The sequence below is a fragment of the Danio rerio genome, chromosome 18 (genome assembly GCF_049306965.1).
Source record: "Danio rerio strain Tuebingen ecotype United States chromosome 18, GRCz12tu, whole genome shotgun sequence".
NCBI lineage: Eukaryota > Metazoa > Chordata > Actinopteri > Cypriniformes > Danionidae > Danio > Danio rerio.
Genome location: NC_133193.1, coordinates 42,278,637 through 42,292,500, shown reverse-complemented (window position 1 = coordinate 42,292,500; position 13,864 = coordinate 42,278,637). Strand labels below are relative to the sequence as shown.

Here is a 13,864-nt window from a genome sequence, read left to right as displayed (position 1 = left end):
CGGCTTTACACAGTCTGTCGCCTTTTGGAATTATTTCATACAATTATCAGATAATAGCCCCTTTCACACATACACACCTTTCCGGAAATAACCGGCAATTTTCCGGAAAGGTGTGTATGTGTGAACAGGCCCTTTTTGAAAATACCAGTTAATTCGTTCTGGCTATTTTCCGGAAAGAGAAGTTGTAACGTTAGCGGTAATTTGCCGGAATGCTGAGGACGATTGCCGGAAAGAGCGCGTGCACGACTAGAATGTGCTGACGTGAGACGTTTGCTTTAGCCAATCAGAACAGTCAGATGCATTCACGTCCACGCGGTTTAAGAGTATAAAAGCCTTTGAATATTTTTCTAGACTCATTTAGCTGCTCGAAATTAGTCAGATAACGTTTATATGTTCATCTTAATGCCAACCATGTAATTAATTATCCATAAGATGCTTGTGATAAGCCGTTGTTTGTTTACCTTCAAGCTTTGCAAGTGCCCATGAAACAGCCCATGAGAGCCAACACACACATATATTATGTACATCTCGACATGTAAAAGTGTTTCTCTATATGTTTTCATCGAAGTTGTTCACAATACTGATCCATCCACAGAGTTTGTGATGTAGTAAAATGTTTACAAATACAAGCGTAGCCGTTTACAGCTCCTTTTTGGTTAATGATGTCAGAATTTACCGGTATTTTGGAATGGATGTGTGAATGCTCTTTTCCGGAAAAATTTTGTAATGTCCTCGCCTGTGTGAACAGCATTTTTTAAAATTTACCGGTAAAGTTGTTCCGGTATCACTGTGTGAAAAGGGCTAATGTGGCATGCTGTGTGCACTTTATTGGGCTCACAAATCATTTAAGTGGCCTCCATTTCCCATGTGACTGAAATTATATACTTGTATACCATCTCTATAAACGTGTTTGTTTTATTTAAGATAAATTATCATTTATATTTTTCTTTAGACCTGTAATGCACTCCAGAATTTGACAGATGGATAAACTGTAGGCTATAGAACAGCCATCTGAAATGTTGTCACACAGAGTTAAGCCTGGATTTCATAAATAGTCTTGCATCTCCTAACACAGACCAGTGCTAAGGAAGGCACAACAACGCCTCTTCTTCCTCAGGCGTCTCAGGAGGTTTGGAATGAGCCCCCACATCCTCCGCTTGTTCTACACCTGCACTGTGGAGAGCATCCTGTCTGGCTGTATCACCACCTGGTATGGAAATAGCACCAGCAGCAATCGCAAAGGCCTACATAGGATTGTGCGAAACGCTGGACGCGTAGTAGGAGGTGAGCTTCCCTCCCTCCAGGACATCTACACCAGACGGTGCATGAGGAAAGCCAAGAGAATCAGCGACTTCAGCCACCCAAGCCATAGACTTTTCTCTCTGCTACCCTCAGGCAGACGGTTTCGCAGGTATCCGGTTATGTAGCATGCACTGCACTTTAACCAACCCATACTTGAAACAATACTGCCTACAGCTGTGGATACACATGTTCATCGTACATATCACTGTCAACACTGCCAATTTTAAAAAATGTTTTTTTTTTGTTATGCTGTTGTATTTTGCTCTGTCGATGTACTTGCAGTGTCTGTATTTTGCACTGTCGTTTTACTAGCACAGTCTGTATTTTGCACTGTCATTGTGTTCGCACTATCTGTATTTTGTACTGTCTGGAGCCAGCACCTAAGCATGTCGCTCATCATAGCACACGTGCTGCTGATGATGTGACAATAAAAGTGATTTGATTTGAAGTATTTGGAGGTAATTTGTGTTTTCCCCCTGTAGAAAAACCTCATAAAAGCAATGCTTAGTGGCTCAACGTAATACAGCAGTGTTTTTAAAAGTCTAAACACTTTATTGATATAGTGTGCAGCCAAGCACATGTGGTTAGAGCACAAACGAGTTGCAGGTAATGAAGTATTAGGCGTTTCTCCCAAAAAAAACTCTGTTTAAACAAAATGCTCGCATGGATTTGTAGCTCCGCCTCTTTGCTCTTATTTGGTAACCCTCAGTCAGTGCGATGACACGTAAACAAAATAGTGACGGTTGGCCAAACCTAAATGTAGCTTCATTTGCTCTCTTCAGAAACCTATAGGTTACGTCGCGGATACTATACGTCTATATCTTTTACAGTCTATGCTCTTTGGTTTAAGAAAGCTGGAATTGCAGATATGTGTCCTAAATAGAGATGCAACGATTATAGATTCAATGTTTTTGAAGTGTTTTTGGGTGCTTTCACATCTGTAGTTCGATTCATTTGGTCCAGACCAAGGACAATTAATGATACATTGTTGCATTTTCTGCTGTTTTTGGGTTGTTTTCACACTACACTGTTGAACTCATCTGACAAAATCCACATCTCACATTGGCCAGATGTTGTTAAACATACTTCATATACTGCTTATTGATAGGTCAGAATTCACATGCGGGAAAATGCCAATGAACTCCCGCAAGCAAACAAACCGGCAGACACAAAATGTACCTTTCTCCTGCTTTAGACAAACTATACATTTCGAGAATGAAGCGCGGTCGCGGCTGGAAAAAATTGTTTAATGCATCGCACGTCACTTCAGGAAGAGGCGTGAATTAATTTAGCTAAACTGCAACATGGTCATCTTGCGGAAATATTACCAACGATCCATCAGGCAATGTTTTCCCTCTCTCTCTCTCTGTTGGTAAAGCGCTGTCAACAATTTTTTCCTCCATATCCCATAATGCACAGCGTATTGTCTTTTTTAAAAACCAAGAAAACTCCAGTCGATAAAAATCAGTAACTGGGTGGGACATTCAAATGCCAAAACAGCATGTACATAAACAAACAGTCGATCCCACACACAGAGACAGATATGGAGCATCCATACTGCAGTGTGTGTGTGTGTGATTATGTAAGGACAGACAGTATTAATTGATCATACCTGCAGAGACGGCAGAATCTAAATCACTACAGGAGCTGATCCAGCACTCTCGCTCTCACACACACATTGTACTGTAGGATGATATGAAGGCTCACACACAGCATGAGCAGTGAATGACAAACATGACAAAAGCTCTGAAAACCAATACAGAACTAACGCCCTGCACAAAATTACCACTTTGTGTGTCCTGTCCAGTCTTTATAACGGTTGCATCTAAAAGTCAAATTAAAATTTAAAAACATTTAGCTTTTTTTTTTTTTTACACCAAACACATTTTTAATAACTACTTTCTTTTGTTTTGCCAAGATTTTGATATTGAAATAATAGTTTAGCTATTTTGCAGGATACAAGTGTTTTGCTTAAACTGCAAAAAGAAAAGCTTAACTAGATTATTTAGGTTAACTAGGTTAAAGTAAAGTTAATTGGGCAAGTCATTGGACTGCAGCTAACTAAAAAAAATATTATTATTTAGGGGGCTAAAAACATTGAAAAAAATTTATAACAAAAGTATGTAAAATGTTAATAAATATGTAAATGTGTAACACAATGTAACTATTATATTTTAAATCTTCATTTTGCTGGAACATAAATCTTTTAGTTTTTTTCTGGAATATAAGCAAAATTGTGACTATCTAATAAGAATTATGTTGTGAAAATATAATGGACAATACTGTGAAAAACTTCATTGCTCTGTTAAACATAATAATAAATAAACATTATATTCTAGTAAAAGTAAAAAAGAAGACATTCTGATGTTGAAATATAATAGGAAATGCCGTGAAAAAGATATTTGGGAGACATTTGAAAGAAAATTTTAAAGGCTGATAAGTTTGCTATACTGTATAATATCAACTTCCTTGTTATACAGTAGGTGGGGAAAGGTGGGGAAAGCACATGCCAATTTGCGGTATTTATTGAAATGTAGAGACCAGTTTAATTCTAAATTGCACATCTAGAGGACGTTTTACTTTCCCATAAGACCACTGGCGAGGAGACATGAATCGCACTGGCATTTAAAAAACATTCTAAATTCACACCATTAAATAGGGCTGACTGATTCAGTATAAATATTTTACATTTTATATTTTTATACAAATATTAAACAAATAAATACATATTTATAATAAATATTTAAATAAATATTTACATTAATTTTATTTAAATGTTAAATATAAATATATTAAAATAAATATATTAAATATTATTAATATATATTAAATAGTTATAAATATAAATAAATATTTACATATTTAAATACATATTTATATTATTAATATATATATTTTTTATTTTATGCTATTTTTTCTAATTAACGTAAAAAATTAAAGTAATATTATTTTTATTCAAATTGTACATAACCATCTGATTAATGCTGATGTGCTCAATGTACATGTAAAATCTTTCACTACTATTATTTTGTAAAATATCCAACATTGAGTGGAACTTTGTTACTTTGTTTAACTTTGTTTTTGTTACCTTATTTACTTTCCTTTTTTATTATGTAAACATAAACTTGAGACAAGTAGTTGACCACTGCATTTGCATCTTTTTCAGCCTCTCAAACATAAAAATCAACTTCAACTGTTTGTCATTTTATTGCATTTTAGTTCCCGTTCCCTATCTGTAGTTCCTAGATAACCAAGTTTGAGCTCACACACAAACACTTAACCAGTTTTGACATCATGCAGTCAGATGCTTTTTATTATCACTGTAATACTTGTTAATACTTGCATTTATAACAGAGATTCATTGATTCAAAAAACAAATAGTGGCAAAATAACTATATTTGAATGAATCAAAATCACGAAAAAAGGTAAGTGCTTATGCACAGTAAATAAATATATTAAAATTAGAATCCAATCAGAGACTATTAGATTCCGAATGCAGACAATGAGCTGATAACCAACCGCAAAACAGGAAGAGTTGATCCAAAAATTTTACCCAGTAAACCTGCATGACCTGTTCTTTTCCATATAAACAAAAAAGGTCAGTGACGCCAGGCTTCAAAAGGACAAAAACCAAGGTAAACACATACTTAATCATACTTGTAAAGCTGTGGTACAATAGGAAGGAGACGAAAGGCCATTTTTTGAATGAACGTCAATGGAGACACAATGGCTTATGCAAACTGAATAAACTGCTTTTGTGGGAAAAGCTTAAAGGTGACATCGGAAGCCCATTTTACACAAACAGATATGATTCTTCAGAGTCTTAATGACTTATTTTGGATAAATTTCTCAATGGTAGTATAATAAATACCTTCCTTTGTATATCAACTTCTAATACAGTAAATCAAAATCTAAATTACACATCCAATGGACACTAAGTAGGGCGGTATCAGGATATATATTTTATTATAAAAATATAAAATATAAAATGTAAAATATATATATACATAAAACTGTGAAATGTGACACAGCGGAATTTGTTGTTCACCTAGTCATATTTTGTTTACTATATTGATAAGGCTAAAAATAAAATTATATCAAATAAGATAAAGTCATTATCTTTTCCTGAATATTCAAGCTTATTTATTATATAAAGCCTGTTTTACATTTTCTGAAACAAGTACCTTTATAAAAAAAAGTATATTAGTTAACATGAAATAAACTCTCATAACTTGAAATAAAATTTTGGTCATATCCTCCAGCCCTACAACACACTGACAAACACTTCTGTGCACCTGAAGGATGATGATCTGATTCTAAACACTAGTGAACTAAAACTAGCACTGGCTAACTGCAACCAAATCAAACAGACACAAATTATATATTGAAAAAAATATACACAACTTTCAGACAAATTGTATATACAGCTACATCCTTTACATGCAATTTTGATGCAAGTCCAGCTTTGTATTCCCGGACGTCTTAAATAAGTCTGGCAAAAAATGTTTTGCACACACAAGCAATTTTTTGCCTGGATATTCCGTTTATATATAAAACTAATTTATTTTGCTTTTCTGAACCTAGAATTAGGCCTTTTGGCCAGTTTTTACTGAAAGATACAGTCTGGTATGCTTTTATAGCCATTTTCACTTTCAAAAGGTACCTAAAACCAAACCGTACCGTACCACTTTTTGGGTACCCTTTGTAAAGGGTGCCTAGCATGGCAAAAAGGTATCAAAAGTCAGAGCTAGATGCTCAGCTGAACGCTATTTGTTTTACAGAGAAACGTCACTACCGTATACACAAGCAGGAGGCTGAAAACAATAAAAAAAACAGCATTTTTTAATACGCAGCTGAGATTATTACATTGTAATAATATATACATATAATAACAAGCCATGTTCGACCCAAGCTCAAACGAACCTTGCTGTAATATTGATGATCAGTCACAAAGACAATAAGAAGAACAAAATCTGCCCTGTCCGGTTTTTATTTTTGTTTGGAAGTGGGAAAAAAACAAAAACAAAGGAGAAGCCAAAAGAACAAAGGAGCAAATGATTCTTTCAGCAACCTAAACCATGAACAAACTGCCATGTTTACCTATTATCATCACCTTTTGGACAATTATGAACTCGGAATGATGGTATTACTTTCTTTGGACTAGACTACAGGCTATATGTTGCGTATTGTTTTTGAAGCCAAATAAGGACTACATGTAAGCTGTGTGTGGATCTGTAATTGGTAACATTTCGGAGACTGTAAGGGTCTGTATGTGTTCATATATGTTCATTTATTTATCTTATATAATTGCAGAAGTTACAGTAGACTATTTCGCACATCATTGATTTGCAGTTCTAATCAAATCATGTTCATCATGTAGAAATGCAAGTAATGAAGATTTAAACACAAGTATTTTTGTGTACAAAGCCTCTGTTTTGTGAGTGGTGCTTCTCGTATGATATGTGAACGACCCATACAGCTCTACATTGAGCAAAATTTCCTTGAGCGAGAATGACATTGCCTGAAATTTTCTGTCATACACAAGGCAAAAAATTGGTACCCTTTTGGCAGTGGAAACGCAAGCCTGAAATAGGTGACCCGTACCGAACTGAACTGTACCAGTCAGTGGAAATGGGCCATAAGACACATGTGAGACAACATTTTAAGGTCAAAATTATTAGCCCCTTTAAGCTATTTTTTTTTCCAATAGTCTACAGAACAAACCACTGTTATACAATAACTTGCCTTTTTAACCTAACCTGCCTATTTAACCTAATTAACTTAGTTAGGCCTTTAAATGTCACTTTAAGCTGTAAAGAAGTGTCTTGAAAAATATCTAGTCAAATATTATGTAATGTCATCATGGCAAAAATAAAATAAATCAGTTATCAGAGATAAGTTATTAAACCTATTATGTTTAGAAATGTGTTGAAAAAATCTTCTCTCCGTTAAACAGAAATTAGGGCTAAAATAAACGGGGGCTAATAATTCAAAGGGGCTAATAATTCTGACTTCAACTGCATATTAAAAATAGCTGGTTATGTAAAAAAAAAAAAAAAAAAAAAAAAAAAAAAAAAGAGCACGACAGGTCCATTATGCCTCATAAATACACCCAGACAGCTTATAAAACAACTGCAAGTAATCATTACTTTTTTTTTGAGCTGGTGGACACAACACAATCCTAACTAAACATAAAATATTTATTCTGCTGTTACCATTAATACTTAATCAACCAATATTCAGCATGTTTGCCATAGCGTTTTTTTAGTTGGCTTATTGGTAATGTAATGACATGGGTATTCATAAATGTCATACTTTTTATTTTATTGTCATCCGGTGATTTCAAACTGATTAACTTACGCCGTTAACTATTCCATTATATGCAATTCTACTGACAACTTCATAAAAACTTAAAGCACTTAAGACTTCTACAAAAACTTGAATTTCATGTCTCCTCCCATCATTATGACAAAGAGCTGAGATTAAACTACTAGACCCTTAAACAGTTCAGAAGTATATTTATAGGCGTTTCTAATAAAAAGGTTTTTATATATCAAATAACAGGCTCATCATTTACCTTTTTTCTCTCCAGTGAAGGGGACAATGTCTTCTCTCTCTTTATAGTCCAAAGCCTCTTTCTCCAAATACTGCAAAAGTTTGTCACGGTTAAAAGGGCCGGTGTCTGTTTTTGACGTCTGGTCCTTCTGCCTAAGTCCGGCTGGCAGCAAAGCATTCTAAGTAATAGAACCACAACAGAAGTGTAGTCAGTTATTCAATAAAAACAAAGTTGGCTCATGGTAACCTTTGGTTTGGCCTGCCATCCCATCTGAAAAGAGAGGGAGACTGATGGGGAGTTGTTTGGGGCGAATGCCTTTGACAGAGATCATCAATTCGAATTTAACGTATAACCTTTTGTTACTTTGTTTAACCGTGGAGCTACAAAAATGACTAATAAAATTAAACTTTTCATATAAATCACTTTTAAAATGTAAATAATGTCACTTGACAGAGGACATTGCACAAGACCAATCAAGCCAATCAAGGCAAAGACAGGAGCAGCTCGACTAGTCTGTTTAGTGTTGAGCTCCATTGTGTTATATATGGGATTGCTTATGTTTTACTATAATAAGTTGGTTATAAAACGTTACAAATTATATTGCATCATCATTTAATACGTTTTAAAGCAACTTTTTCTAGTTATTTTTAAATAATAAGCAAACAAATGAGCAAATTTAAATGTAATACAGTTTGGTATGTTTAACTTCGGCCCACAGCCCTCAATCAAGTTAGGTTTTTGGCTCTTTATAAGCAAAAGTCTGGGCACCTTAGATTTAAGTGTTTACTTGTTAGATCTGAACCTGAACACAGATTTTAAGAACAACTGCTGAGATATTTAGCGATTCACGAAGAAGCTCATGAGTTTTGGAGCAAGTTTGAGCTCTGTTTATGCATAAACAAACAGACACGGAGTTGTTCGTGAAAGGTCAAAACACAAATTCTTCAAGGCAGAATAAGTGAATGCAAAATAGTAATTTCTCAGCACTTCTTATCATTGCAGTTATGGGCGCACTTATCATCATAATAACAACAGCATTACTGTGAATTACACCAGCACACTGACATCAGCGATTTTCCAGAAATTAAAGGTAAAAATTTTGGTCTCACTTTATATTAAGTGTCCTTAACCATGTACTTGCATCAAAAAAAAAAAAAATACAATGCACTTACTGTGTTTATGATGTATTTGAATACACTTGTGGTGCTTTTTAGTTGGGATAGAGGTTGGGTTATAGACAGGTTTGGTATTATGGGTTAGGTTTTGGGGGGTGGGGGGGTGTGAGGTGTAAGGGATGGTCAAAAGTGTATTTACAAATGTAATTACAAAAGTTAATTACGGATATAATTACATACATGTATTTAATCAAGCATAAGTATACAGTAAATACATGTATGTACACAATAAGTACATTGTAACAAACTATTAATTCTTGTGTAAGTACATCTTAGTTAAGGCCACTTAATATAAAGTGGGACCAAAATTTTAAATAATTAAATGTCTTTAGGAACTTACATGTTCATTTTGATTGGCCTGAAACAAACAGAAACTAGACAGGTTTGCTGTATCGGTAACAAAAATTAATATTTGTTTGTTTTTATTTTTTTGAATGCATTTTATTCTTGTCTTTTTTTCCACCAACAATATTTTACGCTGATTTAGTCACTGTTGCCATCTAATGATATATATGCTGTGCCATTTTCATATTATCTTAGTCCTGAAAAAAAAGGCCATCAGCAAACATCATTTATCTTTATTTTCATTGATGATATTAACTCTTGATATGGTGGTAAAATCTTCAGTAGATGTGATTTAGTCAGAAGTGTGTCCGTGTCTCTCACCTCTGGGTCGATCTCCTCAAGTGCGCTCTCTAGTTGCTTGAGCTCCTCCTCTGACAGTTTATTCAGAATCTCATCCTCATCGATCTCCTTATACTTCTCCAGATCTTTCTTAAAAGGAAGAGCCATGATGTACACTGTCTGTCAAGGAGAGACTGCAGTCCAGTTTGATTGAGCACCTGCATACACAAAAAAACAATGTTGAAATGTTTAAGGTAAACATGACAGGGTAATAAACTGACGTATGCGATTGGCCAAAAAAAAAGCACACGCTGCAACGCAGAAGTGAAGTTTGTCAGTAACAAACCTCTGTTCTTGACTGGCCAATTGAGATACCACCTCCAAGATCTGTTCACACTATAAAAATACAGTAAATATATAATGATAACTATATATTAGTGTTTACAACAGTGGGTGATAATCTTATATTTTTCCAAGGAAGCACTGTCGTTTCATCACCACTTTAAATGTCAAGCTCTATAGACCTTTTTCTTGGAACGCAAGATTAGCAAAATTACCCATTATGCTTTGCGTGTATGCGCAAGGAGAACGCGAAGAACTTCCGGTCGGCAGCTGATGCGTGTAAACAGTCACATTTGGACAGCTTTGAAACGATAGTTTTAATCTATTTTACCTGCTTTTATCCTCTTTGAAATAATACTGTTGTCCATCAGCACCATCTCCTGGACTGATCATTTAAAGAAATGCGATCTAATAGGATGGAAAACAGCTGCTGTGAGGCATTTTCCCCTCGTTGTCAGACGGCATCTTCTGCAGTTTAAATGAAGTCTCGTCATCGCTAAAGTCAACAGTTTCTCTTTCTTTCAAATATATAACCAGCCCAAACAAATGTAATTCACCAAAATGTTTGACACACACCTGTAGCCTGTACTGTCCCACTGACACACTGATTTAATAACTGTGACAAAGTGAAAATATAGGCTAGTGTCATTTAGAAATGACAGAAACAACACACGAAATAAAACACAAACGGCTCGCGATTAGAATGAACAGCAATCAGCCAGCAGAGTATCAATAACAGACTTTTATTGGTCATTTTTGTAAATTGCACGACTTTCATACCTGTTAAGTTTCATGCCAGTACTCTGGTTTGCTCTCTCTCTCTCTCTCTCTCTCTCTCTCTCTGTGCGTGTGTGTGTGTGTCTGTGTGCGTATGCGTGTGTGTATGCGTGTGTGTATGCGTGTGTGTGTGCGTATGCGTGTGTGTGTGCGTGTGTTAAAGAGCCGCTGAGCTAACAGCTGACAGGCTGGGAACACACTGCATTTCTGACGGCAGACACGTGAACTAGGAGAACGTTTTTCTCATATTTCTGACGCGCTTGAACCACATGTGACAGATTATAACGGCTTTAACGGATACATTTCTAAGTTGTGTGTCACAAAAACACTCTGTTATCCATTAAAAACGCTATTGAAACCCATTTTCAGAGCGCAAATTACCAGTTGTAAACGCTGTAAACGGAAGTTTTTAGCATTCTACCGGAAGACGCTGGTCGCTATGGCGCCCTCCATGCAGCAGCCATGAAAAAGGTCTATAAAGCAACATAAATTCTGCTTAGCTTTTGTTTTTGTTTTTTTCCTAGCTTAGGGAAAACAATGGTAATTCGAACGATGTTGTTCAATTGTGCTATTATCATGCACAGTTGTAGTCAGAATTATTAGCCCCCTGTTTATTTTTTCCCCAACTTCTGTTTAACAGAGAAGATTTTTTCAGCACATTTCTACACATAATAGTTTTAAAAACTCATTTCTAATAACTGATTTATTTTTTCTTTACCATAACGACAATAAATATTATTTTACAAGATATTTTTCAAGACACTTCTATACAGCTTGTGGCTGATTTATACTTCTGCATCAAGCGCACGCATATGCTACGGCGCAGCCTACGCGTTGACGCATAGCCCTACACCGTGGCCATCGCTGTTGCACACCTCTCAAAAAAATGCAACTACATGTCGCAACGACACGTAGCGCAAGCTCTGTGATTGGTCAGCTTGGTAGCGCTGACGAGTCTGGGCGAGAGCCGCACGAGCCCGATGGAGTGATTGTTTACAAGTGTGGAGTCCCGTGAAGGAACTGGAAAGCTTTGTTTTGTGTTTGCCTCATGGTTAAAGTTGTCACGTCCGCCGGTTCCTGCCTCAAAATGAGCGAGTTTGAGCCACTTGTACATTAAGGAAGCATTCAGAATAAGCAATACACCAGCGAAGAAACTCGACACAGAGGAACACCACACTGCCAACTAGCATTTCAGAAGTGTTACTGCAGAACAACAGAAACAGCGCACAGAAGTATAAACAGGGGCGCAACTGCCCATTTACTGATGGGTATGCGGCTTCAACTTTTGCTCGCCCCCCTTCAATCCAACTATATTTTATAACAGGCAAGTGATAAAATGTGGAAAATATTTCCATCAATAAATTAAAGATATTTTTTCATAAAGATATTAATATGCTTTAAAAAATACAGTTTCGCAGTTCTGAACACAACTGAAATAGTATGAAGTAAAAAGGTATAATTACATTAAGCATGTTAAGTCGCAAAGAAATGCATCTCATACCACCCCAAAATTCATCTCAGTTTAATTTTCCCTCACTAAATGATTATATCCCCTTGACTAGCCTTGCTTTTGGACTTTTTGTACTACATTTGTCAAAACAAAATGATAGACATGGGAGTCCTAAAGGGCAAAAGAACATTGTGATTACTTCTCACATGCATACTGTGAGAAGTGTAAGGTCTGTCTTTGCAAGAACAATTGACTGAAACTGCTAAAAGTTAAATAAAAAAGACTTTGATGTTATAAAAAAATGTTATAACTTTGTTTGTAGCTAAAATTAGAATATTTTTGAGCTAAGAAGTTACCAAAAGGCCTGATGAATCAATATGATGCATAATAAATTCATAAAAACATGTATATGGTATAAAAAATGGGGGTGGGGGGTGGGGTGTTAAAGGATTTTTTAATTTAATAAAATACAATATTATACGCGTATAAAATGCTAATTAAACATTTTTAACATATACATATATATATATATATATATATATATATATATATATATATATATATATATATATATATATATATATATATATATATATTATTTGAAACTTTTAATATGGATAATTTCAAAAATAGTTTTGGCACAATGGCGCCCCCCATGTGTGGCGCCCCTATGCGCCGCATATACTGCATACCCCCTTTTTGCGTCACTGAGTATAAATGCATAGCTACGCCCATTGCATGCGCCGTGGGTCACGCCAATCACTTGACGCAAAAGTATAAACCAGACTTTACAGTGACATTTAAAGACTTAACTAGGTTAATTAGGTTAACTAGGCAGGTTAGGGTGATTAGGCAAGGTATTGTATAATGATGGTTTATTCTGTAGACTATCTAAAAAATTGCTTAAAGGGGCTAATAATTTTGACTTCAAAATGGTTTTTAAAAAAATTTAAAACTGCTTTTATTCTAACCGAAATAAAACAAATAAGACTTTCTCCAGAAGAAAAAATATTATTATACATACTGTGAAAATTTCCTGAGTCTGTTAAACATCATTTGGGAAATATTTAAGAAGAAAAAAAAATCAAAGGGGGGGGGGGGGGGGGAGGGGGGGAGGGGGGGGGGGGGCAATAGATCTGACTTTAACTGTATTTTATAAATAAATGTCAACATATTTTCTGCAATCTTTCATTGCAAAAAAAAAAAAAAAAATGTTTCATCTTATTTCTAGACCAAATATCTAAACAAAATTTCTAGGTCAGAACACAACATGTCTTGTTTTCCAAAATAATAAGTCAAAATCAAGTAAAATGAGTAAAATAATCTGCTAATGAGGCAAGCAAAATAGTTTATTTTGCTTACCCCATTGGCAGATTATTATGCTTGTTTTAGGAAAAAAAAAGATTTAAACTTGATTTATTATTTCTGAAAACAAGACAATGCTTTTCACTTGTCTAGAAACTGCTTCTTGATTGATTGAAATTGAAGAATTTATATTAGATATTTGTAATTAGAGTTTAAATACCATTTTATGTGAGATTTATTGCCATAATACTGAACGCAACAGCTGATAGTTCACCTCAGATCAACTCGTATAGTTAGTACATGGTGTTTGTGTGTATGGTGGATTGTACAAAT

General features: G+C 35.1%; 1 protein-coding gene across 4 annotated transcripts in view; it reads right to left on the bottom strand.

Annotated features, from left to right (window-relative positions):
- tmod2 (tropomodulin 2) overlaps positions 1-13,864 on the bottom strand; it is a 63,470-nt gene that overhangs the window by 39,117 nt on the left and 10,489 nt on the right. For all 4 annotated transcript variants that reach the window (XR_012393650.1, XR_012393651.1, XM_068214761.2 and 1 more), the window contains 2 exon segments: positions 9,700-9,875; positions 7,880-8,036 (listed from right to left, as the gene is read on the bottom strand). Coding sequence is in view for 2 of the 4 variants with exons in the window: in XM_068214761.2 (XP_068070862.2) it covers positions 7,880-8,036; positions 9,700-9,825 (283 nt within the window). In the remaining 2 variants the exon portion in view is untranslated.